Source organism: Euprymna scolopes, chromosome 19 (assembly GCF_053919585.1).
Source record: "Euprymna scolopes isolate OS-2025 chromosome 19, ASM5391958v1, whole genome shotgun sequence".
In the NCBI taxonomy this organism is placed as follows: Eukaryota; Metazoa; Mollusca; class Cephalopoda; order Sepiida; family Sepiolidae; genus Euprymna; species Euprymna scolopes.
Window position 1 is genome coordinate 16,444,318 of NC_136500.1, and position 27,990 is coordinate 16,472,307.

Genomic DNA, 27,990 nt, shown 5'->3' on the forward strand with positions numbered 1-27,990 from the left:
TCATAATGTAACACACTGAAAGAAGTTGTTTATTTTTAATGAATATTTTAATATTTAAACTTTTCTCAAACCCTATAATATTTGTCATTTTTAAGGAAATTCGTAATTCTAAATACTTCTTTGGAAAAATATAGATCGATAAATTAGCGATCCACTCCACACAATTCATCTTTATTGCAGAAAGAAAACAAAGGGGAGGTAATTGTACATTTTACGACTGGAAATGAGGTTCTGATGTTTGTTTTATTTTTATTTATTTGACAAGCTATTAAATTTTGAACTCATTTCCCACTAAGAAGATCTTGCTGCTTCTTTTTCATCATCTCATCGGCAGTAACCATGTTTTCATGCATCAGTGACAATAGCTGAAATTAAAAAAGAAAAAAAAAATGCAATTAATTTAAAAGATTTTAGAAACTGTGTTTATGCTGACATTTTTGGACATTTAGATCTGATTCTGTTCTAACCTTGACCAAGCCCTAAGAACATGTTATCAGTAAATAGAGTTGAAATCAGTCTTTTTAGCTGGGTCACATTTTGCGTTAAACTCCTTTTTAAAATAAATGAACACAAAGGGGAATATCTTAAAATAAATTCTTGAGTTGAAAAAAAAAAAAAATTGAAATTTTACCATATAAAACACTTATTACTGCAGTAGACATAAGTTATGAAACATGTATTTAATTTTGTTAATTTAATCATTAAAACTACAATTTAATGTGATCCAAATAGTATGGATAGGTCAAATACAGTATCATGCATTCAAAAACATTAAATTATATACTACTAGCGGGAGTGCCCGGGTGTTTGTCGGTGTAAAAGGAAAAAAAAAAAAGTTTTGGTAGGTAGGTAGGCTCAAACCCAAATCCTTGAGGCGAAAGCGTGATAACTTATATCGATGTTACGAAAGCAGTGGAATGAGATTGGATGAAATTAAATAATTAAAAAGTTATGTGACAGGTGCTATGGCTGTGAGGCAGTATTTTGTTTCCTCAATATGTTGGGGGAAAACCAGCTTCCCATAAAAAAGGGGAGTATCCAAATGAATAGCAATTGTCTGATATGACGGTTTTCATCGCACTGATCAAACCTGATATTGCTTTCTGGACGTCCCCGGCAGGGAAGCTGAGCAATTGACTTCACTCCGTTGGTTTCACTTTATTTATACTAAAAAGCTGAACAAACACAAGACAAAACGGAATAGCGCGAATTTTATAAAAGTCGATCAAAATAAATCTAGACACTATGTCCCTTTGCAAATCGTAGATATTACGATCTAGAGGGTATATAAACAGTTGTAAGAAATAGTACCCTCCCCCCCCAAGTCTTTGCTGGACATACAAAAATGCGCGCGCCACTTTTGCCTTATATATATATATATATATATATATATATATATATATATATATATAGACTAGCAAGGATGCCCGGTGTTGCCCATGTGTTTGTCAGTGTAAAAGAAAAAAAAAAAACTTGGTAGGGAGGTAGGCTCGAACCCAAAGCCTTGACATGAAGGTGGAAAAGAAAGGGGGGAAAAAACTGGTATCTTACCGCCAGGACGGGAGAGGAACTGAAAAGTGTTTTAATTTAACAATTATAAAGTTAGATGACAGGTGCGTGAATTTAATGAGGTCAAACATCACGCAACTTAACTTTGGTGCTGCAAGCCAGTTTCTGTGTATTTGTTTGTTTCCTCCACCAAGATGTTGGGGAAAACAGCTCCCCTAAAAGGGGGAGTGTCTAAATGAATAGCAATTGCTTGATATGACAGGGGTTTTTTTCCCCGCATTGATCAAAGCTGTTGCTTTCTGGATGTCTTGGCAAGAAAGGACGAGAACTCGCCTTCGCTTTCACAGTTTTGCTTTTTTTATATGGAAAAGCGAAACCAACACGCTGCGAGTGAAAAAAATCTCAAAAATAGCTTGTAAAAGTCGTCCAAATTAAAGATACATGTGACCTCATTTCGTAAATCTTAAATATTATAATCTAGGTAGCATATAAAAGGTTCTAAGAAACAGTAACTGGCCAGAGGCCCCCCCCCCCTCCAAAAACATTTGGTGAACATACACAAAAACACACACACATTTTCACTTTTATATTATAGATTATTAGCAGGCAGCCCGGCGTTGCCCAGTCATGAAAATATTATTTTAATTTATGCAGATTTTGTATTTATCATTATTGAGCCAATTCTCTATTGATTATTGTATTATACTCAATATATAGAAGTGATTTCAAAAGTTAAAAAAAAAATCACTTGGGTCCCATCAGCTAGAATTGAAACCAAAACATTTAGCTCTCCAGCGGTATTCACTATCATATGACCTAAAGGCAGATGAATATCAAAACTTTGAAATTAATGCAATTAAATGTATAAATGTATATTTGTGCATGCCTAAAGGAACACTTGTCTGTCAAATTCCAATTTTGGTCCCTTAGATACTATTTTTATTGTCTAAAAACCAAAGCAAATTTGTTCTACAGGTCTGAATTCCCTATATATCAGGTTTCAAGTCTGTAGACCAAAACTTGACAGAGTAGTTTGATAGAGACTGTTATTTACACACACACAAGATCACATATAAATTTATGAGAGATACTATACCAAAATCACCAGAAAATGCATTGAAGCACAGAAATTAGGAATTCGTGATTTCTGAAAAATCTACAACAGTATGGTAAATAATAGGCAATCAACAATTCTCCTATCATCCAACAATCATGTGGTTGTTTGCACGGCAACAGACTTTGCCTCAAACTCTACATTGGACCCAGCAAACCACTCCCTGCCTGATTTTCCTTTGCAAACAGCAACCACACTAGACAATCTTAAAATCACCCCTTCTCAAGTACACAATATCATAAAAAAAACTAGACCCCACAAAAGCATGTGGACCTGATCTCATCCCAGCTGTACTATTAAAAAAAAACGCTCCAATTCTCTCCAAACTCTTTGACAAGTGCCTTAACGAATCATGCTTTCCTGACTGCTGGAAAACTGTTTCTGTGGTACCAGTTAATAAGAATTCTGGCAAAAGAACTGACCCATTAAATTATCGCCCCATTAGCCTCCTCCCTCTTTTTACCAAAATATTTCCATAACTAGTCCATCACCTTCCAAATGCTAAACTTCTATCTGACCATCAATATGGATTTAGGCAAGCCCGTTCTAGTGCTGATATCCTAACTGAAATCTCTGAATGTATATATCATGCACTGGATAAAGCAGAGGAGGGGAGGGCAGTAGCCCTAAATATATTTAAGACTTTTGACAGGATATGGCACGATGGTCTTCTCATGAAAATCATATCCTATGGATTTACTGGATAAATACTTAAAATAATTAAATCTTTCTTTAATAAGAAAAGAATCCAGATTGTCCACAATGGTCATACGTCTAAACAATGATATAAATGTGGATGTATGTCAGGGGTCTATCTTGGACCTTTATTATTCCTGGTATTCATAAATGACCTCCCTGATAAAATAGCCTCCGAGGTGGATATATTTGCTGACAACATCATGCTCTATAACAGGACATAAGAGGAAAACAAACGAACACATATCCAAGGCAATAGTGAAAACCCTAGAGGAAGACCTCCAGTGAAATGGGGTCAAAAATTGATGGTTAAGTTCAATGCTGCCAAGACTAAGCTCGTTTCCTTTAATAATTACAAGAAATCTTCCAAACCACCAATAGCTATGCCTAAAGAAAGTACTTTGTTCAAGCTCCTTGGCTTAACGTTTACAGGGAATATGAGCTGAAACAGATACATCTAAAGCATTGCTGCTAGGAAGGTGGGCTCTCTCTACCGTGCTAGAAAGTTACTTACGCTTGAAAGTATCCTGTACCTACAAGGCTATCATACGCCCATATATGAAGTATTGTCACATTTGGGCTGATGCATCTGCTACTAGTCTCTCTCCTGGATAAGATTCAAAAGCTTCAGCCTCTGCCCATCAACAAAATGTAGCATCTCTGTGCCTGTTTTACAAGTATTTTTATGGTGGATGCTCTGACGAACTACAAGCCTTTGTAACCCCCCCCCCTCGATGTAAATACCCCCCAACAAAGCCGACACACAGCAAAGTCCCACCCCTATACAGAGATCCCTAAATGTAAGAAAGCCTTTTACTCTAATAGTTTCTTCCCTGCTAGAACTGCTAGACTTTGGAATTCCCTTCCAGGTTCCTGCTTCCCCAACTGTACTAACATGCAGAAGTGCAAGTGTAATATGAACAGGCATCTTGTTGCTCAATCCCCTTCATAGTATCCCTGCAACTTATGTCCCTGGTAGTAGCCCCCTACATCAAAGGGACAGTGCCTTGTTTGGAGTGAAAATGTAATAAAAATATACAAAATGGACTCTCCTGTCGATTTCGACGTATGAGGTTCCGCCACAACAACTAAGTTGTTCAGAAATCCACACAAATAATTTGATTATCGTGATGAAGTCTTTGTATAGAACCAACCATATCTTTTGGTATTACTGCTAATCTTTGTCGGTGCACAAGACAGAGCGTACAGTAGACCGCATGGTTTTTACATCAGAGTTCCTTCTCCAAGATGCATGTCTTAACAAAAACTGGAGGTGCATCTCATCCCAGTGAATTAATGCGCCCCCAAATACCAACTAAATATTTAACTAATAAACTATTGATCACTAGGGCTAGGACAAACAGCATCTTCTTTTCATTGTTTTGACTCGAGTGTGCATCCGTTGATATCTTATATGCTTTTATATAGTGATGTGGTTCTTGGTTGATTGATTGTGTCTAACATATACTTGAGAGTCGAAACAATGAGAAGAATATGCTGTTGTTATAACCCTACTGATCACATAACACGGAAATTAACAGGAAATACTAATCATACACTAAGGATGGTTCATTACGAGTAAAATATTTGCTTGGGTGGATGAATAACATGTACAGACATTGTGACCAGACGTGCGCGGCCCCAACAGATCGCCGACTCCCAACATTGTGTATCGTGAATTTTTTGTTTGACTATTCCTCTTATGGCTGGATCGTCATTTTCTCGCTGGTGACTGTCGATTGGAACATACATGGTTTCACAAAAATAGAAATATAATAAATCATGGAACAAAGAAAGGAAAAACACAAACGCAAATGTTCACATATAATTGACTGTTGAACTTGCGTGTGTGTGTGTCTTCTCCCCGTTCTATCGATGTTACGTTCGTCTATTTTTGTTTCACACTCAACTCTAAAATTGTCCAACTTCCATCCGCCGCGACAGGTATCTAGTTGTCAACTAACTATCTCCTCTACGTTGGTATCTAAGGTCGCCCCCTCCACCCCGGCTACCGGAAGCTGCCCTTCCCTGTTCTATCTGTAGGTTTCTATTGTCCTGTCAACTCTAAAAAGCTCGATCTAAAAATACCTAGAGATTCATTGTTTGTAACTTCCTATCTATTGTTTCCTATTTCTTTGTCTATTCTCCCCCACCCCCTCAGCACTTAGTGACTCAAGTCCACTTCATAGTATCACAACATATTGTCAAGTTGAAATGCAAAATATTCATTTCAACTTGCAGACATTTGTATTTCTTTGCATGCCCAAATTCAATTCATTTCTTCAAGTCATTTAATATTAAATCTTTCTTGCCTATCTCTTGATAGTAACATCAGTACGGAAAATGTCTGGAGTGCTAAATATTTTGGTTTCAATTCTAGTTGATGGCATCCAAGTCAGTTTAAAACTTTTGAAATCACTACTATATATTAAGTACAACATAATATTCAATAGAGAATTAGCTCTAATAATAAATACAAAATCTGTATGAATTAAAATATATTCATATTTTATGAACTCTGAAATGGCTGGGCTGATTTCTTTTTTTCCTTTATTAAATTTCATACAAATGTACTTTGTGTTTGGCAGTGTTCTTATATAGGCTTTGTATTGAAATGTGTTTGCTAAGTATAGAAAATCAATAATAAAAAAAAAAATCCGATTAAAGAAAGAACAATCCAATTTTGAGCAAAATTAATACCCTAACATCACAAGTGCATTTAAGAAGTTTTATCATCACCCAAGCAGAAGAGATAGGCTTATAAAATCAACGGTAGGTTCTTTGATAAGACGGGTGTGTTCAAAATGAACATTTCTGTTAAGCGCACAATTGAACTTTGATACTAAACTTTTGCATTTTAAACTAATTCAAGCCATTTTATAAAAATAGATTTTCTTCAGTGAATGTAGATTACAATATATTTTGGATTAAGTCACTACAGAGAGTCATGTGAGGCTTCCCCCCCAGTGGACAGTGATATGTCCCTGACTTTGAGCAGGCAATCAATCATTTTGATTGAAAAATAGGCCCTTTCACTGATTTTGAAATGTGGAACATTTGTTGATCCTCATTCAATCTTTGGCAAGATCGGGTTCCCCTGCATTTTTCCTCCCCATTTTTGTAAGCCATATATGAGGGAAATAACTTGTGACAAAAAGCAGTTAGGTAGAGTTAGTATTGTACTTATTTTGTTTTCATTCTGAAGGTTTAACCCAAAATTTCAGTAAACACCACAATACCATCCTGATTTGACACGTTACGTTGCTAAATAAATAATTTATAATCGAAAATGATTAAAATCTTTAAATATTACCATTTATTGTTTAGTTTATCTTGTATCAAACAGTGTTTTTCTTTAAAACTGCATTTTCATAGCTTTCAAACACAACTCCTTGTGCACAATGCTTCAAGCAAACTACATTCTCCTCAACCTATTTTTAGTTATGTAAGAAGAATTTCTTAACAGATATGTCACAGTTTATGAATTCTCAAATGATCAAAGATTAAGTAGTAGTTGTGACGAATGAGTCGCGTAAACATCTAGTATATATATATGTATATATATATATATATATATATATATATACATACACACTAGTAGAACCGTGGAAATTCCACAGAATGAGGAAAAAATTTACTAAAAATTTTGATAAAGCCGATATTTTCTGGATAGTGCAAAAAATTGGGGTTTTGTGGACAGAAAAACCAATAACATGCAGTAAATATGAGTTTAACATTTCTATGAAAATAGTGTCCATTGTATTTTAAATGTAGATCTGACCCAAATAGATAAATTAATACTGAGAAAGTAATATAGTGCTACATAGTTTAGAACAAATAATAAAATCACATTATAAGAGACGATCTTTAATTTACTCCTTCAGCCCAGCACCTCTTCACAGACAATGTACGTTTTTGCCTTGTTTCCTTCAAATGTTCCGTTTTTTTTTTTGTTTTTACGTCATGTGTTGCTGACTATTTTCTTCGCTGAAGAACCACCACATGTCGAAATTACAAGTTCCTTTCTTACGCAATTACAACTGTGATCATCTATTATTATAATGATATTCGAAAACAAATGCATTTTCACCCCAAACAAGCCATAGTGCCACTTTGATGTAGGGGGCTACTATCTGGGACATAAATTGCAGATACTATGTAGGGAGTTGAGCAGCAAGAGGTCTGTTTACATTACACTTGAACTTCTACATGTCAGGGAAGCAGGAACCCAGAAGGGAATTCCAAAGTCTGGCAGTTCTAGGGAAAAAAACTATTAGAGTAGAAGGCTTTCTAGCATCTGGGGGGTAGCTGTACAGGGTTGGGGTTTTGCCGCTAGTTAGATTTGTTGGGGGTATTTAGGTTGAGGAGGGGTACAATTGCTTGTAGTTCGTCAGAGCACCTACCATTAAAACACTTGTAAAACAGGCAGAGGGATGTAACATTTTGGCGATGGGACAGAAGTTGAAGCCTAACTAATAGTTTGGGACCTATTAAGTTGTGAGAGACTAGTAGCAGATGCACTAGCCCAAATGTGACAACGATACTCCTACATGGACGAATGATGACCTTTCTAGAATGCTGGAGAGAGCACACCTTCCTGGCAATGCTGTTGATGTATCTGTTCCCTGTTAACATTAAGCTAAGGAGTTTGAACAAAGTACTAATTATTAAAGGAAAGAACCTTAGTCTTGGAAGCATTGAATGTTACCATCCATTTTTGAGCCCATTCCACTACAGATTGATCTTTCTCTAGGGTTTCCACCATTGTCTTGGATACGTGTTCATTCGTTTTACCCTTGTGCTTGTTATAGAGTGTGGTGTCGTTAACAAATATCTCAGAAACAATTTTAGCAGGAAAGTTATTCATGAATATCCAAAATGCTTGCAAGGTCATGGATGCAAAGCACTTAAACACATTTAAATATTCTCAATCGATAATAAGAAAAATTGAAAAAGAATGGTAAGAATTAATTTTATCATTAAAATGATAATGCAACACTTTGGACAGTTCTTTGAATTTCAGTGTTAATGAAGGAGAAATGAACCAAATTTGTTGGACACTGCTGGAGGGTGAACGATGTTCTTTAGTGAATGCCAAAGCAGGGACGTGATTCAGTGGAGAAACTGCACAGAACTTTCATCAAGTAACTAGCAGAAAACTTACAATACACCTCTGAAGACTTGCCTGGCGTGAGAAAATCAAGAGGATCCATGACTACAACTAGATGTCAATGATCGACAACACTGATTCAGTTGAAAATCAATTAAGGATAACAAAAACAGAGATTGAATCCCTTGAACTTGGCTGAATCTTTTGTCAAGGAAGAATGGAACAAAATATAGGTTAATGATCTTGTAAAGAATTACAAAAATCATTAAAGACAGTAAGCGTTAATTGAGGGGAGAGCGTAAATATTTTTGTTGTTTTATTTGTATTATTTTTTGGCATTAAAATAAGATGTGTTAGTAGGAATTCTTCCATCATTTGGGACAAAAAAAAATTTTCCATTAAAAAAAGTGCATATTACATTTCTATGAAATTTATTTTTAATCATTGGAGGAGGGTATGGGGCAAATAATTCTGACAAGTGTGTGTCTGTGTGTGTGTGTATATATATATATATATATGTATTGCTAAAAAATCAATACAAAAAATATATAAATCTTTATATTTTTTCTGTGTTTATTTCCTATTTGTTGAAGCGGAGGAATACAAAAAGTCCTTTGGAAAAAATGAAAACGTTTTTTTTAAGAGCACAAAATTTTCAACCGATCCTTCGGTCTTCTTCAATGTGAATGATAAAAACAGAGCAGAGGGAGTATGCATGGTCGAAGAACAGCTTAGTGCTCCTCACTAGAAGTGTTTCTCCTGTTTTTGCAATGCTCCTGCTCTTGTTAGCTTCCACACATTTCAACTTTCACCACATATCTAATTCCATCTCCCAAGCACATGCACAAATGTGCATGCATATATATATATATATATATATATATATATACATCCTGATACTGCTCTCCTTGAACAATCCACCTGTTGCAGCATAGGATACCGAAACAACTGTTTTATGGTGAGCTTTCCATAGGAAAGAGACCACAGCATGAACCTATGAAAACGTTTAAGAATGTATTGAGGGCTAACCTCAAGTTCCTAGAAATTGTTATAAACGACTGGGAAATTCAAGCTGCAGATCGAAATAAATGAAGGAAAATAATCACAAAAGACTGCAGAAAATTTGAGGAAAAGTGTTTTAAGCATGCAGTATTAAAGTGTGCCCTTAAAAAGCAGAATGAATCTGCAATATTTGTTGAACTGCAACAAGAACTAAAATGCACAATTTATGGAAGATTTCTTGTTTTAAAGCCGGTTTAGTAAACCATGTGAGATCACACAATGTCAAGCATGGCTAACAATTGTATGAAGCTGTGCTGCTTTCAAAACCACACAAATATTGCTGCAGTATCACTGGTTTCGTGTCTAATTCAGCAAACGTTTTGACAAGATTCACAAAGGTGCATAATGATGTCCCATCACAAACAACACCAAATACTGGCAAGTTCCCCTGTCAACTGAACGATTTTGCAAGAGTGTAGCTGGTTTGAAGAGCCATCTGCATGCGCATGGATGCTCTACAATATGAAAACATGGCAAGCTTCTCTCAAAAAGTAACAATCATCATTATATATATATTTCTGTAGAAATATATTTTCTTATTATATATCAATCCTTATGTAAGAAGCTCAATGTGATTACAGAACAATATATAGAATAAATGACAAAAATATATTCCAAAATTCATGATGTTGACCATCTTAAAATTTATCCCTTTAAATCAGTTGATTTATACAATTCTTGACAGTATCTGTTTTGTAGCGCAAAATCAATCACTTAATTATTATCTCAATCAGTGAATCTATTATGCCCTTAACTCATCAGAAGAAATAGCAACAATCAATCTGTCAAAAGGAATTGAAATGTATATATATATATATATATATATATATATATACACACACACACAGGAGGAAAAAGGAAAAAAAAAATGACAGCATAAAGATATATAAATTATTATTATAATGCATATAAATTTGATCATTCATTCAATAGGGAAATTACATCAATTAGGGGTACGAGATATATATATGCTCTTTATACCTAGGTATTTTGAAGCCGAATGCTTCTCGTCAGAAGAGGAGAGGAGATGTTAGTAACAGATTAGAAATAAATATCGCAACATGTAACATTTTTATTAAAGGGTTGCTTTCTTAGAGTCTCACACTGTCAATATTTGCAACAGTGAGATGAAACTATCAGATCATGAATGCATAAGTTCAGTCATCATAACAATGTAGTTTGCATATCCCTAATATCCATTTTGGCGGAATAAAAAATACATTACTTTTGGAATGTTCCTTGTCTACTAGGGAAGGGACAAGTTCAATATTTTTCTCCGATTCTGATTCTTTTAAATCTAATAAATATTTAGCTATAGAGTTGTTATTTTTTTAATTTTCAGATCACGTTTGATCCCATGCAATATATGCATATATTTGCCGAGGATGAGGATGATTTATAGATTAGAGCTTTATTGGTAATTTAAAATTAATGTACATTTATCATTACTACCAGCAATGGAAAATTAAGTTTTAAAAAAATTTAAAAATTAAAAGGATCACTTTTTAGAATTGGGAAATAGACACAAATTTTTCTGGTTCTGATATTCCAAACATATCCGATTTTTAAGATTCCTAATTCCAATTAGTTGTCCCAACATTATATTTTATATATATATATATATATATATATATATATATATATATATATATACACACACACACATACACACAATAACCGTGAACCATTGGATCATCAATTAAAAACAAATAAGATAGGTCTCTTGATGGATTAAGTGCACATTACAGCTAATTAAAACAATAAAAATTGGATTTTTTAATAAGCATTACTCAATCCCAAAATTAAAGTGTAGCTTAATATGTATTTTATGTTACTAAAGTATATAAAAAAAAGTTTGGAAAAATAAATCCTGATTCACTGAGCTTATACATCAATTTCATATAATAATAATTATACATTAATTTCATATAATAATAATTATACATTAATTTTATATCAGTCAAAAACAAAGTTATGTCCCTTTGAATTCTAAATGGCCAAATTATTCCTATGGCAACAAGTTGTGAAAATTGCACTGAAATCAAACAAAGAGAAAAAGCTGAAAGATTTTGAAAGATGAGAATTTACCAATTCGTGAATAGAGTGGATCAAATCTTCGGAGTGGTCTTGTTTGGCAGATTTCAATTTTTTAGAGTATTTGTTGTTGACGTCTCGCATTTTTTGTTTGCTTTTGTCACACAAAATTTTGGCTGACTTGGATAATTTTTCTCGTTGTTCCTTTGTCACTCTGCAGAAGAGATAGAAAGGAAACAAGAAATCATTCAGAGATTTTATATATATATATATATATATATATATGAATTTTATATTCATTATTGCAATTTCTGAATCAAACTGTTTTCTATCAGCTTTAAAATTTGCATTCAAGCAAAAAAAAAAAAAAAAAAAATTAAGAATTAAAAAAAAAAAATTTTTTTTCAAATTACGAAAAAAATATGGATGCTATATTCATTATTATTTTTTTTTAGTCTAGTTTTTATTTTTTCATATTAACTTTTCGATTTGTACTGATCTAAAAAATCAAAGAAAGTAAAATAAAAAAAACAAAATATCCTTACTTTGGAATTGGTAAAAAAATTGAAGTGCTGTCAATTTGAGGATTTATTCCAATACCAGAATTGCTTAATGCATCTTTAACAGCTGTTAAATACTGGAAAGAAAAAAAAAATGCTAATTTTTTTTTCTTTTACATTGGAAAATGTAAGGACATATCTTAAAAGGATCTGTGAAAACTTTGAACATGATTTTACATTTTTCATGTGAAAAAAAAAAAAAAAAAAAAAAAAAAAAAACCCAAATTAAAACATGTAATATTGATCTGTGACAAAAAATTATGTTTGTCAAAAACTGTTTCAAATTGATTTGGCACAATTTTTACTAACAAGCCATATAACAATATTTAGATGCAGGTATGTAAAAATAAAATCAAGATAAAAAATTTCCACTTTGGGTTAAAATTAAGAATAAGAGAGCATAAGTTTCCATTGGAAGCTGAGTTAGATCTGCATGTTCAGTCAGTTATGTCACAGAGAGAGAGAAAAAATAACTTACCTGCGGTGACATAGCGAGATTTATAATAATTAAAGAAGGGTTTTTTTGAATCACTTGTCCCAATTGATTCAATGGAAATTTCCCATCAGCTGTTTCTACTGGAATAGTCTGAAATGTGTCTGCAAAAAACAATAATAATAAAAAGTCATCTTTGATCATCAGTTTTCTTTTTAAAAGTTGGTACTTATACAGAGAATGTGTCTTTTTTAGTATATATTGCGTTGGCACATTCTGACATCTTACATTAATCACTGAAATATGGTGAAACGATCAGCCAATGCAGCAGACAACAATTAATAAATTGGAAGAAAATATTAGTTTTAATCGTCCAAAAATTTAACTCATTAAAATAAATCATTTTAGTGTACAATGAATTTAGCAGGTTTGCAGATTATGCTACAGTCGTTGGAACAAAAGTTCTGTAATTTTGTCAGGAGTAGAAATGAACTGAAATCTGTATGAGATGTCACACATGTGGAAGAAAAGGTGTAAAATGTTTTTGACTCCTAATGGGGTATAACACCAATGATTTCGCCAATCGTTTTCATAACCACCGGCTGTGCTAACCAACCAATGAAAATCTTCCAAAGTTACTATAAAAATTGTTGAATTTTAGATTCAATCAGTTCGGTGTTAACTTCGTCATGAACCGCATTTGATTCTTGGCCGCCATCTTTGTTACTGGAAAATACTTCACATTCAGTATCGAGACTGCATTCTGTTCAACATGTCTCAACACTTAACAGGTTATGGGCCCAGCCATCGTCTTTTCTTTGATGGATCGGAATCTAAATTCGAATTGTGGCAGGTAAAATTTCTGGGGTATCTAAGGATTGGAAAACTACATAAAGTGATACAATCTCCAACATAGAATCCTAACGACCCCGAATTTCTCGAAAAGAACGCAACTGTTTTTGCAGAACTGATTCAATGCTTAGACGATAGAAGTCTGTCTCTGATTATAAGAGACGCCTTGGACGACGGATGGAAAGCATTAAACATTATAAGAGAACATTATTTATCAAAAGGGAAACCGAAAATTATATCACTATATACAGAACTAACGTCTTTGAAACCTAACGAGGATGAAACTATTACCGACTATGTTATAAGGGCAGAAACATCCGCCAATGCCTTAAAACTCAGGTGAAATAATAAGCGATAGCTTGTTGATATCAATGATCCTCAAGGGACTTCCAGCCGATTTTAAACCATTTACAACTGTTATAACTCAGAAAGATAAATCCATAAATTTCAGTGAATTTAAATTGTTATTGCGCATGAAGTTCAAAAATGCTTCTCAAAAACAGACACCACCAAATTACGCACCTCACCGCAACGTGTTCCCCAAAAGTAATTTTCCCAAGAAAAAGAATAAAATTATCTGTTATAATTGTGGACGACCCAACCACAAATGTTTCCAATGTTGATATAAACGCTCTAAAATGGACTCCGTAAAAAACGTTGAGAACTTTGAGGAAGAACATACATTTCTATTCACATGTAACTTTGACAATACCACAAACGGTAAAAATCTCCTTGTAGACTGTGGTGCTACAGCACACGTTATCACCAAGGAATCTGATTTTATTAATTTTGATTCAAACTTTAATCCTAAAGTCATTTTGTCGAACTTGCTGCGGTAGTCAAATAAATGATATAGTCTTGAAAAGAGGCGATGCTAAAATATCTCCAAAAATTAATAAAGGCGAAATCTGTAACTGCATTCTAAAAAATGCTCTGTTCATACCTATATTTAAACAAGACATATTTTCTGTGCAGGCTGCCATTAAACAATGCGCGAATATAAAGTTTGGCCAAAACAAGTCAAAATTGATATACCCCAATGGAACTGTATTTGACATTAAAGAAAATGGCCGACTACATTATTTAAAAGTATGGTTCCCTCAAAAATTGCCTATCACGACTTGGAAACTTGGCATAAAATTCTAGGACACTGCAATACAGCTGATATTAAAAAATTACCAAATGTTGTCGAAGGCATGAAAATAATACCTTCAGATGATCTCCCAAATTGTGATGTGTGTGCACAGGGGAAAATGACAAAATATATAAGCAGAACGCCAGACAAAAAGGCTACGAAAATTATCTCACTTGTGCACTGTGACTTACCAGGTCTGATCAGCCCGATGGGGAGAAATAATCTAAGGTACGTTTTGAACTTTACTGATGATATTTCCAGTTTAATTATAGTTTATTTTATAAAAAACAAATCGACACTATCCTCGCCACTAAGAAATATTTAGCTGACATTGCCCCGTACAGCTCGGTAAAATGCATTCATTCAGACAATGAGACTGAATTTACTAGTAAAGACTTTGAACTTCTATTAATCAGCCACCGTATTAAATATGAGAAGTATGCGCCGTATTCCCCCTTCCAAAATGGCACCGCTGAAAGAGCATGGCAAACCCTTTTTGAGATGACAAGATGTCTACTCATCAAATCGAAATTGGCACATAGTTTATGGACTTACGCTTTAATGGCAGCAGCATATATCAGAAATAGATCGTTCAATAAAAGATTAGGCAAAACACCGTATGAAGCGTTTTGCGGTGTAAAACCTAAAATGAACAGAATGCATATATTTGGTTCAGATTGTTTTGCATTTATAGAAAATACCAGTAAACTAAATTCTAAAAGCGAAAAAGGTATTTTTGTAGGTTACGATAAAAACGATTGATGAAGTCATTGATGCTATACCCCATTAGGAGTCAAAAACATTTTACCCCCCCCCACTTCTTTTTGTTTTGGGGGAATTTGTCTTTATACTCATTGGTCAAAAATAATTAAATATATTGGTATAATGTGTGCAAAAAGAAGCCATTATATGTATTTGAATAAGATTCTATTTGTATGTTTATATATATATTTGAAAAGTGTTTATTTTTATGTGGCTTCTTTTTGCACACATTGTACCAATATATTTAATTATTTTTGACCAATGAGAATAAAGACAAATTCCCCCCCCCCAAAAAAAAATCAATTATTTTATTGGTTAATTTTTATTTGTTCATTTATTTGTTTATTTTTATTTATTTATTTATTTTTCTTTACTTTTCTTAAGTCGAACCAAAATTGAATCCAAAAGGATTTTTCCATTATATCTAAAAAGGGTGTGTGTAAAATGTTTTTGACTTCTAATGGAGTATGACACCAATGATTTCACCAATCGTTTTTATAACCACCGGCTATGCTAACCAACCAATGAAAATCTTCCAAAGTTACTATAAAAATTGTTGAATTTTAGATTCAATCAGTTCGCTGTTAACTACGTTACAGACCGCATTTGATTCTTGGCCGCCATTTTTGTTACTAGCAATTACTGCCGCCATCTTTGTTACTGGAAAATACTTCACACTCAGTATAGAGACTGCACTCCATTCAACATGTCTCAACACTTAACAAAAGGCCAAAAAAAAAGTATTTGTTTGGGATGCACGTATGACCAATATTGGCAGGGGACCTCCTTGTGTCATGGAACTTTTTTTTTTTCCAACTCGTGTCTTGAAATTTGAAAAATAATAAAGATTATATACATGTGGTTCCACAACATTGTTCCTGTTTGAAATTTACAGTGAGAGTATGTCATCAGCTTAGAACATACCGTGACCAATTGTAAAAATTTCCTATGAGACATTTGCAAACAGTATAATTGAATATCTTGAAAAAAAAAACCCAAAAAACAATAGCCTATCCCCTAACCTTAACAGAAAAAAATGGAGCAGATAAAAAAAAAATTGTCATAAGGAATCATTTTTATCCATCAAAAGAAAACCTAAAAACAGTAACATTTATGAAAAAAAAAAAAACTTTTCATTACTTTAAAAAAAATAAATGTATAAAACTTACTGTAGGTTGATTTAAAAAAATTTTTTTATTGTATTTCCATTTTTCTTCATTCCAATTATTCTATGATAAATATTTTCTGTCATAATGCATTCTTCGTTTCTAGGGCTTTAAAATTTGATCAGTGCTCAGCATATTCCATCAGTTTATGGAAGCTGGCAAAATATGCTGACGCAACATCCATAAAGAAGTAGGTTATTCCCTGCATAAGTACTTAAAAGTCTTGAACAATCTGAAAACAAAACTAAAACAATTACAAAAGAAACAAATGTGAAACCTTATCATCTATCTCAACGACACCAGCACAACACTGTATTTTTCTATCCATCTTCATCTTTTCTCCTTCTGAATGTGTCTTCTTCTTTTTGGCAGTGACACTGGTTTACATGCATGAAAAAATAAACAAAACAATGCAGACTCACAAGAGTAAAACACAAATTCCGTATCATTGGGCATTGATCTCTGCATGTGATAAAGAACCCTCCAAACGTTAATGTTCACATCTTAGTAAAGTTTCAATATATCAACTAAGATCCCATTTAGATAATTTGTTGGTTGAGGCCACCACTGTTGTTCAGCTCATCTCAGGTGTGCTAAAGCTTTGCTTGATCTGCTCTGGGTCATAAACTGTCCCAAACTGAAAAACTTCTAAAACTAACTCTGACTCCTAAATTTATTGATTCAAAACCAGAAATCTTATGCCCTGTCTTTTGTTTTAGTCAACACTACACCTGATTAAAAGAAACTGACCCCTGACTGTTAATCATCTTTCTATATTGAGAGATCGAACCTACATCATCTTTAATAACTTTATCTTGCTTTCTATATTTCTGCCATGCTAATGAATCATTTTCTCCTATTGTCAGGGATTTGTATTCTGGGTAACAGAGGGAGGGGGGAGGGTCCATAATATTATACAAATATTAAAATTGAAAGAGTGAAAATGAATCCGTGATGGATGAATGACAGCAAATCTGATATTACGATTCTAATTTTTGTTGTTGCTGTTATTTGCTTTTAAGATGAAAAGCAAAAAAAAAAAATGTTTGCTAAATATAGATATACATTTACTCGTATAAATCTTATATATCTAGAAAAGTGAATGTGTCTGTGTGTCTGTCTGTGTACATTTCCCTACGCAATAACTGTGTCAATTTTAAGTCTACAGACTCGAAATTTGATATACAGGATACTGAGATTTGGGAAAATCTTTGTGATCAGTTTTCAACCAGAAATTTGGCTGTTAAGGGGTCAAAGTTCAATGATTTGACTTTTGAGAACTCTACCAAACTCCTCCGACAATTTTGGGTATAAACACTTCAAATTTTAGATATAGGTTCCTTAGACAATGGATCTAACTTAATAAGTTGATTTGAGCCCCAAACAATAAATGTTAAGGGGTCATAATAGGCATCAAAGTTTAAAACATTTTACCTCTGCGGTCTCTACCAAATTACTCAAACAATTTCTGGTCGAAAATTTTTAGTTACCAATATATAAATGTATGTATGTATGTATGTATGTTTGCATGTCTGCCTAAAACTTTTGACAGAGGCGACGGATTTTCACAAGATCAGTATTGTTTTGAAGTTCGACTTTTCAGATGACAAATATCGAAAAATTGGCTAAAAACATATCTTCACCTTCAACTAGGCACTTTTCTCAAGGGGGAAGGGCCCTTTTTTCGCTGATATATTTGAAAGTCACCCTCTGCTTTCGACTGTCTAGCCTTAATTTAAACTTATGTCACTTCCAGTTTGGCGGTGGTCGTAACAGCAAAGATGTCATGTTTTTTTCCTCATTCTTTTCCTCCTTCGTGGTACGGGTTCGAGGCTGCCTTCCTACTACCACTTTTTTTTTTTTTACTCAATATACACCTCCAAACACCAAGGCAACGCCGGGCTGAAATGCTAGTTTAAAAAAAAATAATAATATTTTACTTTCATTGCTGAAGCGTTTCTGCTTGTAATGCTTGCCATCTTATCTTGCAAATTCTGGCAAAAACCTTCAAGTGATAAAAAAAAAAAAAAAAAATCATCATTTTGTTTCAGTGTAAGTCTTTATAAAGGGGCACAAGCTTACACATAAAAAGATAAATGTGTCTCGAGTATAACAAACGTTGCCACAAAAAGAAAAGACTTACTTGTTGATATCCGTAGAGATAACTGGTGGATATAATCAGACTTTAGTTGTTCCAAAATATTGGCCATTTCTTTTTTCATTTCAGGCAAATTAACCACTTCCTCAACTTCCTCTAGATTTACATCAATTTTAGGTTTACCTGAAAACAAGAAAAAAAAAAAACAGATTTGAAAACGTTAAAACTTGGAACTCATTTCAGTTTTTAATTTTTTTGTTTCTGAATTTTGTGGAGACGATGATAATTCATGTTATTTGGACGTTCTTCTTTGCTATTCTAGCGAAATTCGAAACATTGAAATATTGAATTTCAAGCGAAACCAATGGTATCTACTGAATTCTCAATTGTTACAGTAATAAACATATACCAATATTACAAAAACAATAAGATTGAAAATTAATTATTAATGAAAATACTTCAAAAACTTAATTTCCGCTGTCGTCTTTGAAGAGAGCGAAAATTGAGTTTTGCAAAAACAGAAACCAGAGAGTTCGAATTACAATTCAAATTCTCTGGTTTCTTTTATTTGCAAAACTCAATAGGGAGGTAAATATTTTCTGAAAACTAAAAATCTTTGACCAATTTAGCACAACTTAATTTTTGCTAATTGTCTTTGAAAACTGTTTTTGTTAATAGTTAATTTTCTATCTTATCATTTTTCGTAATTTTTAGATATTTTCATTACTGCAAAATGACAATTTAGTAGATGGCATTAGTTTCATTTGAAATTCAATATTTCATTTTATGAATTCTATTACAATAGCAAGGAAGAACCAATGTTGTCATCTTGAGTGTTATTATTACATTGTTTCCATCAATGTAACCTTTGACCTTCTTTACGTGCATGTAGTGAAAATTGTAGTGTGGAATGCAGTCACGGAGGTGGGCTGCATGTGCGCACTCGAAACCCGAGCGATGGGACACGAGAAAGCGACAAATCATCAGGTTCGATCGTGCATTAATTTGCATAAATGAGATAATATAAGGCCGGGAGTTAAGATATTTGAGAGAGTCAAGCCGTTGAGTTCCCAACAATCGGACTGAACGTGGTCAGAGCGGAGAATGTCACTGAGAATCCAGTCCAGGTTTTTTTTTTTAGATTAGAAGCTATTTCGGCTTTAAATATGGAGCCAATGCAGCCAAGAAATTTTAAATTATTTGCATCGAACCTGAAAAATTAAAAGTCGCGTTGAAAATTGAAAAGCGTTGTCAAAGAGAGAATTGAATGAGTCGTGTCAAACTGCGAAGGTTGAAGATATGAATGGAGTTGGACTTTTTTTTGTCTTTTTGTTTGTTAATCCCAGTGGGAATAGTTGGATTTCTTTAACGATCGTCATCAAAGGAATGTGTTAGAATACAGTTCGATCTACTTGTTTGTATTAAAGTCGTCGTTTTCAAATGTGGAATTTGGAATGAAATTCGCTTATATTTGTTGAAAAGAAAAAAAAAAAAAAAAAGTCGTCGCTGTTAACAGAACTTAAAATGTGATTTGGACGACTTGTGCATTAAATTCGTTTTTCACAGAGGAATTTAGACATGAGATCCTGTTGTGTTAAAAAGAAAAAAGTTGTCTTTTTTTTTTTTTTTAACGAAAATTATTTTATAAAAGTACAATTCGAGTCGGATTTTATTGTTTGAAAAAAGTCATCGCTGTTAAAAGAACTTAAAATGCGATTCGATTGACTTGTATGCATTAAATTCGCTTTTCAACGAGGAATTTAAAATGAAGTCCTGTTGTGTTAAAAGGAAAAGGTGTCGTTTTTAAACGACTTTCATTTTTAATGAAAATACAATTCGAATCGGATTTTACTGCGTTTGAAAAAAAGTTGTTGCTGTTAAAAGAACTTAAAATGTTATTCGGACGACTTGTATGTAGTTAAGTTATTTTTAAATATGAAATTTAACATGAAATTGTGTCGTGCTGAAAAGGAGAAAAAGGTGTCGTTTTTGAATGATAGTTATTTTGGTGAGAGTCGATTTTGTTTTTGAAGAAAAAGTAGTCGCTGTTAAAAAGAATTACAATGCGATTTAGTTGACTTGTATGTAAAGTCGTTTTTAAATGAGAAATTTAAAAATTAATTTTTGTGTCTAGCCGTGTAGCCCCACTTTTGCTAAGTACTATCTGTCTTTGCCGGAGAGTAGTGAGGGCTAGCTGAGTCTAGCGGAGTAGTTAGGGCTAGCTGAGTCTAGTGGAGTAGTGAGGGCCAGCTGAGTCTAGTGGAGTAGTGAGGGCCAGCTGTGTCTATCGGATACAACTTCCCTACCCAGTTTATGATCATGAGATCAGGGAGGCGTGTAGTGAAAATTGTAGTGTGAATGCAGTCACGGAGGTGGGCTGCATGTGCGAACTCAAACCCGAGCGATGGGACACGAGAAGGCGACAAATCATCAGGTTCGATCGCGCATTAATTTGCATAAATGAGATAATATAAGGCTGGGAGTTAAGATATTTGAGAGAGTCAAGCCGTTGAGTTCTCGATAACCGGACTGAACGTGGTTAAAGCGGAGAATATCGCTGAGAATCCAGTCCAGGTTTTTTTTCTATTAGAGTGTATCTTGTTGAACTTGGGAATTTTTCAGAAATCTGCAAGGATCAGTGGTATAGTGGATAAAATACTTGGTAAAATTCAATTATAAGTTATGCTTCTGAGGGTTGAAGGTTTAATCCTCAGTGCGAGCGACACTCAAAAATACAATTGAGAATTACTTAGAACGTCTACCCAGTCATGGCTGACGGTATGAGAGCATGCTGCTCCCATCAATTAAATAAAGGGTTCCATTTAAAATTCTATGCAGATTCTCAATTTTAACAAGATACACCTGAAGAATGTTGGAGGTTACATTGACCAAAATTTTGTGAAAATAACACTCAAGATGAGATCAGCATCCTGAATAATCTAAATAATACGACTTTAATTAATTTATTTTATTGCGGACTATTATTCTCATCTTTATTGTTTGTTGTTTCACAACGTTTTGGCCAACTATTTCTCTGGCTATCCGTTGCGGTTACCACTTGATGAAGGCCAGAGGAATAGTTGGCCGAAATGCTGTGAAGCAACAATCAATAAAGATGAGGATAATAGTCCGCAATAAAATAAATATAAATAATACTCACCTCAATAATGAATTCCAATTAAAATAATATATTTAATTTTTATGTTTTCATATTTTTTTCTATTTATACAAAAAAAAAAAAAAATTTTTGTTGCAAATGAGACAACATATTTTTTACTTTAAAATAAGAATTATTCCCCTTGCTGATTTTAATTTAAGTCACATCCTTTAGGTACGGACAATAATGGCTGAAAAATGATAGCGGGACATAGTTTTGAAAGACGGTTTATCAATTTTTTTGTAGGTTTCCAATTACTTTTTGATTGTATGTGAAAGATTAAAGCCTAAAGTTAATTTCCAAAAGGAAAAAAAATATTTGTACATGTGAAGAAAAAGTTATAATGAAAAATGTTTTCATGGCAACATTCGGATGCTGACAAATTCAGCTAAATTCCAAAGTTAAATAAATTCATTGTAAAAATCCTTTGAAAGATAAATATTAGTTTTCTGTTTTTTTTTTATTTTTAACATGGAGGTCACCACTTATCAAGGCCCAGAAGCCACTCGGAGATAAGGGTTATTGCGTGTACAGTAATCAATGGGATAGCGTTGTAGTATTCGTTAGTATTGGAGATTTGATAAAGTGTCATTACTTAAGGTGGCGGTTCATAAGGAATTTGTTTATGTTGGACTTTAAGACAGCCAAGTTGAAGTCAGGTGGGAAACAGGCAAACAGTAGAGAGTTCCACAGGTGTGCAGTTCTAAGAAAGAAGCTTTGTTCATGGAATCTATGTTTTGATTTAGGCACAGATAAAGACTGGGGAAAATTATTGACAGTGGTTTACTTCACGAACAAGATTTTTTTTATCAAATTCGGGGAAATATTTAAAAAAATATGAATCAAACTTTAAAAAAAAAAGTTCCAGTGCACTAGGAAGAGTGAACTATAGCCTACAAAAATGCTTGGGCAGCCCTGTTGGCATTTTCCTCAGGTGATTAACACCAAACTAATCCCTTTTAAAGTTTTCTAAAACTTGTTTTGTGATTTAGCTTTCAAAGTTACACAAAATTAAGAGTTTAATTTTGGCAAAACCTCAAAAGATATTTGTAAAAAATAAACTCTTGATTTTTTTTAAGCTGTGAATTAGGGACATTCTAAGTAGAGTTGAGCCGCAAAATGTCTGTTGACATTACACTTAAATTTCTGTATGTTAGTACAGTAGAGGAAACAGGATACAGAGAGAGAATTTCAAAGTTCATCAGTTTGAGGGAAAAAACTTTTAGAGTAGAAAATTTTCCTCTACAATGAAGATGTGGGATTTTTCTGCCTGTTGGATTAGTTGAGAGTATTTATGTTGAGGGGGCACCAGTGCTACAAGTTTGTCAAAGCACATTCCATTAAAATACTGGTAGTGCCATCCCAGGATGAAACAGCCCTTCCAAAAAAGTCCCCACAGCAATGACATAGCAAGTTACACTCCCTGGCAAATGATAGGGTTACACATAAGATTTAGTCAACCAGATTTTAGAATTTAGACTTAAATCGCATTGCATCTGACACATCGATATTTGATTCTACCTAGCCATTTCACCTTTTGTACATTCCAGCATGTTCTTTACAATAGCAACATTTTTTTTGTTTCCATTTATTTGAGAACAAAAAAATATTTCATTTATGAAGATTGTTAGGACAATTTCAAATATTTACTCAAATAATGCAAGGGGATAACACATATTCTAACCTGGAAAGATGGATTTCCTCTTTATATTAATAATGTTTTGTGATCACTTGCAAATTTCCATGTACGTGTTTCACCTGTATCTGACTTACACATTAGTTTTTTTTAATTATATATTTCTAATTAATTAAGTAATAAAACTATAAAAACTAAATTTTTTTTACTGTATGATTAAATTTTTTTCTTTTTTTTAACAAATGAGTCACCATTTATCAAGGCTTGAAGGCCACTCAAGGATAAAGGTTGATGAGTGTCAGGTGGGCGGCGAGACAACAGTGTATTGATTGGTAATGGTAGAAATTGGATAGAATTTGAATTAAAAAAAAAAAGGTTCAACAAGAACTTGTTTACATGAACTTTGAAAATGACCGCATTGTAGTCAGCTGGAAAGCTGACCTGCAGTAAAAATAATTTTAAACTAAAATCACAATGAGTCTCAGGCAATGTCGGGCATTAATGGCAAGAAATGGTAAGCTACAGTTGGAACAAAGAATTTTCCTTTCCCCTCTTTCCATGAACAAAGTTTGTTTCTTAGAACTTTCCATCTGTTGAACAAAATACCACCAGACTGCTTCCCAACTGACTACAACATGGTTGTCTTTAAGTTCAATGCTAACAAATACTTGTTCAGTCATTTTCTTAAATAATCAAATTTCAACCCATCATTTCCAATCCTCTTATAATATTGTTTATCATTCAACAGATAACGTTTTTTCTTAATTGGCATTACAGCATTCATAAGTGATTTTATTGGTAAAAAAAAAATATAAGTTGTTGAAACAATTCATTTGATATCATTCCTTAGTCTCAGTTCTTCCTGATCTTTTCCTTTTCAGAAATGTCTTTATTTGCTCACCTTTAAAAGATTTATAGCGCCAAATGCCTTATGATATTTGTGTGCATGTTCTTTGCAACGTTCTTTGTCGTCATTTATTTCATCTTCAATTAACAATCTCTTTAACCCATATGCTCGAGATCCTTTGGATCTTGATAAGCATTAAATCATGTTTGCTCACAAAAATAAAAAAAAGTAAAAAGAAAAAAAATAAGGCAAAATGATCCCCTCCTCTAAAAACTTACCTTTATCTTTCTTTGATTTGTTTTTCACTTTTTTCGCATAACACCGGTACACAGACCAGGTGATGGATGATGGATTTATTATGCCAACCAGACTGGACAACCGTGTCAGGTGTCCTTTACTGACTGGCAGTAACTGCCCTTTCATTTCTCTAACAAGTGGATGTGTGCATCGGGTCAATTGACGACATGACACGTGTCGTATGTTGTGAACAACAGCTGAACGGAATTGAGATGCTAAACAGAGAAAAGACATTGGATCTGCAGAAGAGAAAAGAATTTCATTGAAATTTATTCTCTTGGAAAACAAACTTTTGTAGAAAAGATAAATATTAAAATTTCTTTAAGCAAAAGATATTAAAAAAATTTTTTGTTTTATATATGGTAGTCACCACTTATCAAGGCCCGGAAGCCGCTCGGGGATAAGGGTTATTGCGAGTACAGCAATCAATTGTAGTAATCGTTAGTATTGGAGATTTGATAAAGTGCTTTACTTAAGGGGGCGGTTCATCAGGAATTTGTTTATGTTGGACTTGAAGACATCCAAGTTGTAGTCAGGTCGGAAACAGGCAAACGGAAGAGAGTTCCACAGGCGTGCACTTTTAAGAAAGAAGCTTTGTTCATGGAATCTACGTTTTGGTTTTGACACAGATAAAGAGTGGTTTACATTTTGGACAGTGGTTTCAGCTAGACAGGTGTTTATCATGAAAGATTGGCGAGGGGGTACCAGAGATTGGAGCTCAGACAAGCACTTGCCATGAAAGTAGTGATAAAACAAAGACAGAATTATTGAAAAATAAAACTTAGAAGCCATACAATTACAGAGTGGAACGATAAAATTGTCGCCCTAGAAAAGACATGATTCCATTTCCGTTTGATGAAAATTGGTTTTCCTTTTTTTGTTACAGACCATCTACTAGTTGGTCAGTTGTGTACAAATCCCAAGAGTGATAGGAGCCTTCTATCATGTCTGAAAGTGACACAATGTTCAACGAGCTAGATCAGAGATGCGCAGCTGTACAACTCATGCTCTCTACCAATCCAAGTTATGACAACAGGACCATTGCCAGCACTCTCAAAATTCAAATCCAGATGGTTCAACGCTCAAGGACACAGCTCAACAAAATTTCTGGCCACAGTTATGGCCTTTATTGTAGTTTCAAGTGAAGGCCATATGGTACCACCTCAGATCTCTGAAGTCGGCTTGAAAGTTAACACCAAAGTGTATCTGGATGTGCTAAATAATGTGGTGATCCCCTGGTGCAATCAGGTGGCTGCTGGCAAATGTAGGGTGTGGCAGCTGGACTACGCGCCACCCCACAAATCAAAAGAGAACTATGCTTCACTTTAAAAGGAGTGCTACAACGACCTGAACCCACTGGACTACTTTGTTTGATCATACATCGAAAACATCACCAACATAACCTTCCACAACACCAAAGCCAGCCTGATTGCCGTCATACGCATCCCAATTTGGGACCTGTATCGAGGCAGTGATTGAGGCTGAAGTCACCTACATTGATTCGATATCAGCTCTACTACATAATCAAGTTACCTAAATTGATTTTTTTCAATAAAAGTTTTAAAATAAAGGTGTAGTCCTGCATAACCTTTGAAAACTGTTATGGAGTTCCAAAAGGTCACATCCTGGTCAAACGGCCACAAACGTAACCTGACAAAAACTCCAAGGAGTGTTCACCAGTACATAAGTGTAGTTCTAGATGGTTCCAATTTTGGAACACCTACGGAAGTTCAGTAGCGTGGCTCTGATCACCTTATAGCAATTCCAGTTTTTAAACTTCAAAAATTACTTAAAGCATATTTTTACAATTTGCCCATCTATGGAATATTATTGTCACATCTCGGTTGGTGCATCTATTCTTAGGCATGGTCCAATAAAAAAAATCAAGGTTTCGCACTGTCAACTAAACTCCAACTTCTATCCCATCGCCACAATGTCACACCTATTTACCTATTTTATAAATAATTTAATGGAATGTGCTCTGATGAACTCATAGCACTTGTGCTCCCCTGACATACATGTTCCTGACTAACCCAACGAGCAGCAACATCCCACTACTTCGCTGTTAATGCCCCTAGATGCCATAAAGCCTTCTACTCTAATAGTTTCTTCCCTCGGATTGCTAGACTGTTTCCTGCTTCTTTGACTAAACTGCAGAAGTTTAAATGTACTGTGAACAGATATCTTGTTGGTCAACTCTCCACAGTTCCCTGTTAAACATGATCCAAAATAGTAACTCCTTACATTTCAAGTGGCAAGGTTCCTTGCTTGAGGTATAAAAAAAAAAAAAAAATTAATTCAAGTTCTATACATCAGCAATGTTTTATAAACAAAAATAATCTCAGATTCCAAAATAAATAATATAGATATTGGCACCATGCACTTATTGATCCGTGCTAAAATAATGTTATTATTTAAAACGCCATTCTTAACATGGGGAGGGGAGGGTGTTTTGTACCTATTCTGTACTTTAACCTTACAATTAAATAAAAAAAACATGAAACTTTAATTAAGCTTGGAAATACGATTTAAAAAATAGCGCGGCGCCGCGGCGGATCAGTAAGTGCATTAGCACCTAAATATTAGGGCAGGATTGCAGTTTACAGGGAAATCAAGGGACGCAACTCCTGCCAAACTAAAAAGGACGCAAACAGAATCACCGGGGGGCACCTGTTTCAATTTTTAAATTACGAATTTTAACCGAACCTACTACACGTGGAATAATATAACAAGTTTTAAGATTTCTTTTGAATAGTTCATTTCTTTCTAATTCCTTTGTTTTTTATTCGTTTTACTTCTAAATTATTTTCTTGTTTAATTTTTTGTTTTTACAATCTTTTATTATACTTTTATTCTTTACGTTTTTATTTTTTTTACCAAAATGAGAACTACTATCGTTGACCACGTTATGTCTACGACTGAAGTGGAAGAGCAGAAGTGGACCTATGAGCATTTGTATAATTTGCTGCCACCAAATAACGAGGTACAGTTACAAACAGCGGCTTACCAAGGACTTGATCGACTCGCTCAAGGAATTTATGAGCACGACACTGTCGTCCACGAAGACAACTTCGTTGATCCGTTGGAGTGGACCCTTCCTTCAGTGCACACACAGACTATTGAAGGACTATGGTCACACGCCAAAAAAACATATACGAAAGTTCGGGAATCGACAAAATATGTTCGGCTTGCATCTGATGGAATTTTTATGGCGAAAAAGAGAGAAGGGTGAATGTTTTCCACGAATCATCAGATGCATCCGCGAACAGTATTCGTTTTAAAAATTAACTGTTTAATAAAGTTCTATGTTCTTCAAATAATTCTTTCTTAAAATAATTCATAACTGTTTTTCGTTTTAAAAATTAACTGTTTAATAAAATTCTATGTTCTTCAAATAATTCTATGTTATTAAAATAATTCTTTCTTAAAATAATTTATAACTGTTTTATAAAGGTCTATGTTCTTCCTTTGTTAAAACAATAACTTATTCAAACAGTTCATTTAAATTAACAAGAAAAAGAA

General features: G+C 33.9%; 1 protein-coding gene across 1 annotated transcript; it reads right to left on the bottom strand.

Annotated features, from left to right (window-relative positions):
* Positions 1 to 150: 150 nt before the first annotated feature.
* Positions 151 to 27,494, bottom strand: LOC145303452 (ribosome-recycling factor-like). Its single transcript, XM_080144790.1, has 7 exons — positions 27,476 to 27,494; positions 24,450 to 24,707; positions 18,577 to 18,714; positions 12,564 to 12,682; positions 12,071 to 12,162; positions 11,580 to 11,739; positions 151 to 365 (listed from the first exon to the last, which is right to left on the bottom strand). Exons 2-7 carry the CDS (start codon positions 24,700 to 24,702, stop codon positions 282 to 284), a joined length of 846 nt encoding a protein of 281 aa, XP_080000916.1. The 5' UTR covers positions 24,703 to 24,707; positions 27,476 to 27,494; the 3' UTR covers positions 151 to 281.
* Between the last annotated feature and the right edge of the window lie 496 nt (positions 27,495 to 27,990).

What these genes read in the sequence shown, in the direction of transcription:
- LOC145303452 (XM_080144790.1), bottom strand. Translation starts at nt 24,702, where the DNA reads ATGTCTTTTCTCTGTTTAGCATCTCAATTCCGTTCAGCTGTTGTTCAC. An exon ending in ATCTCGCTATGTCACCGCAG is followed by an intron (nt 12,163 to 12,563) that starts GTAAGTTATTTT and finishes TTTTCTTTCCAG; the next exon opens with TATTTAACAGCTGTTAAAGA. An exon ending in TCCACTCTATTCACGAATTG is followed by an intron (nt 366 to 11,579) that starts GTAAATTCTCAT and finishes TTTTAATTTCAG; the next exon opens with CTATTGTCACTGATGCATGA.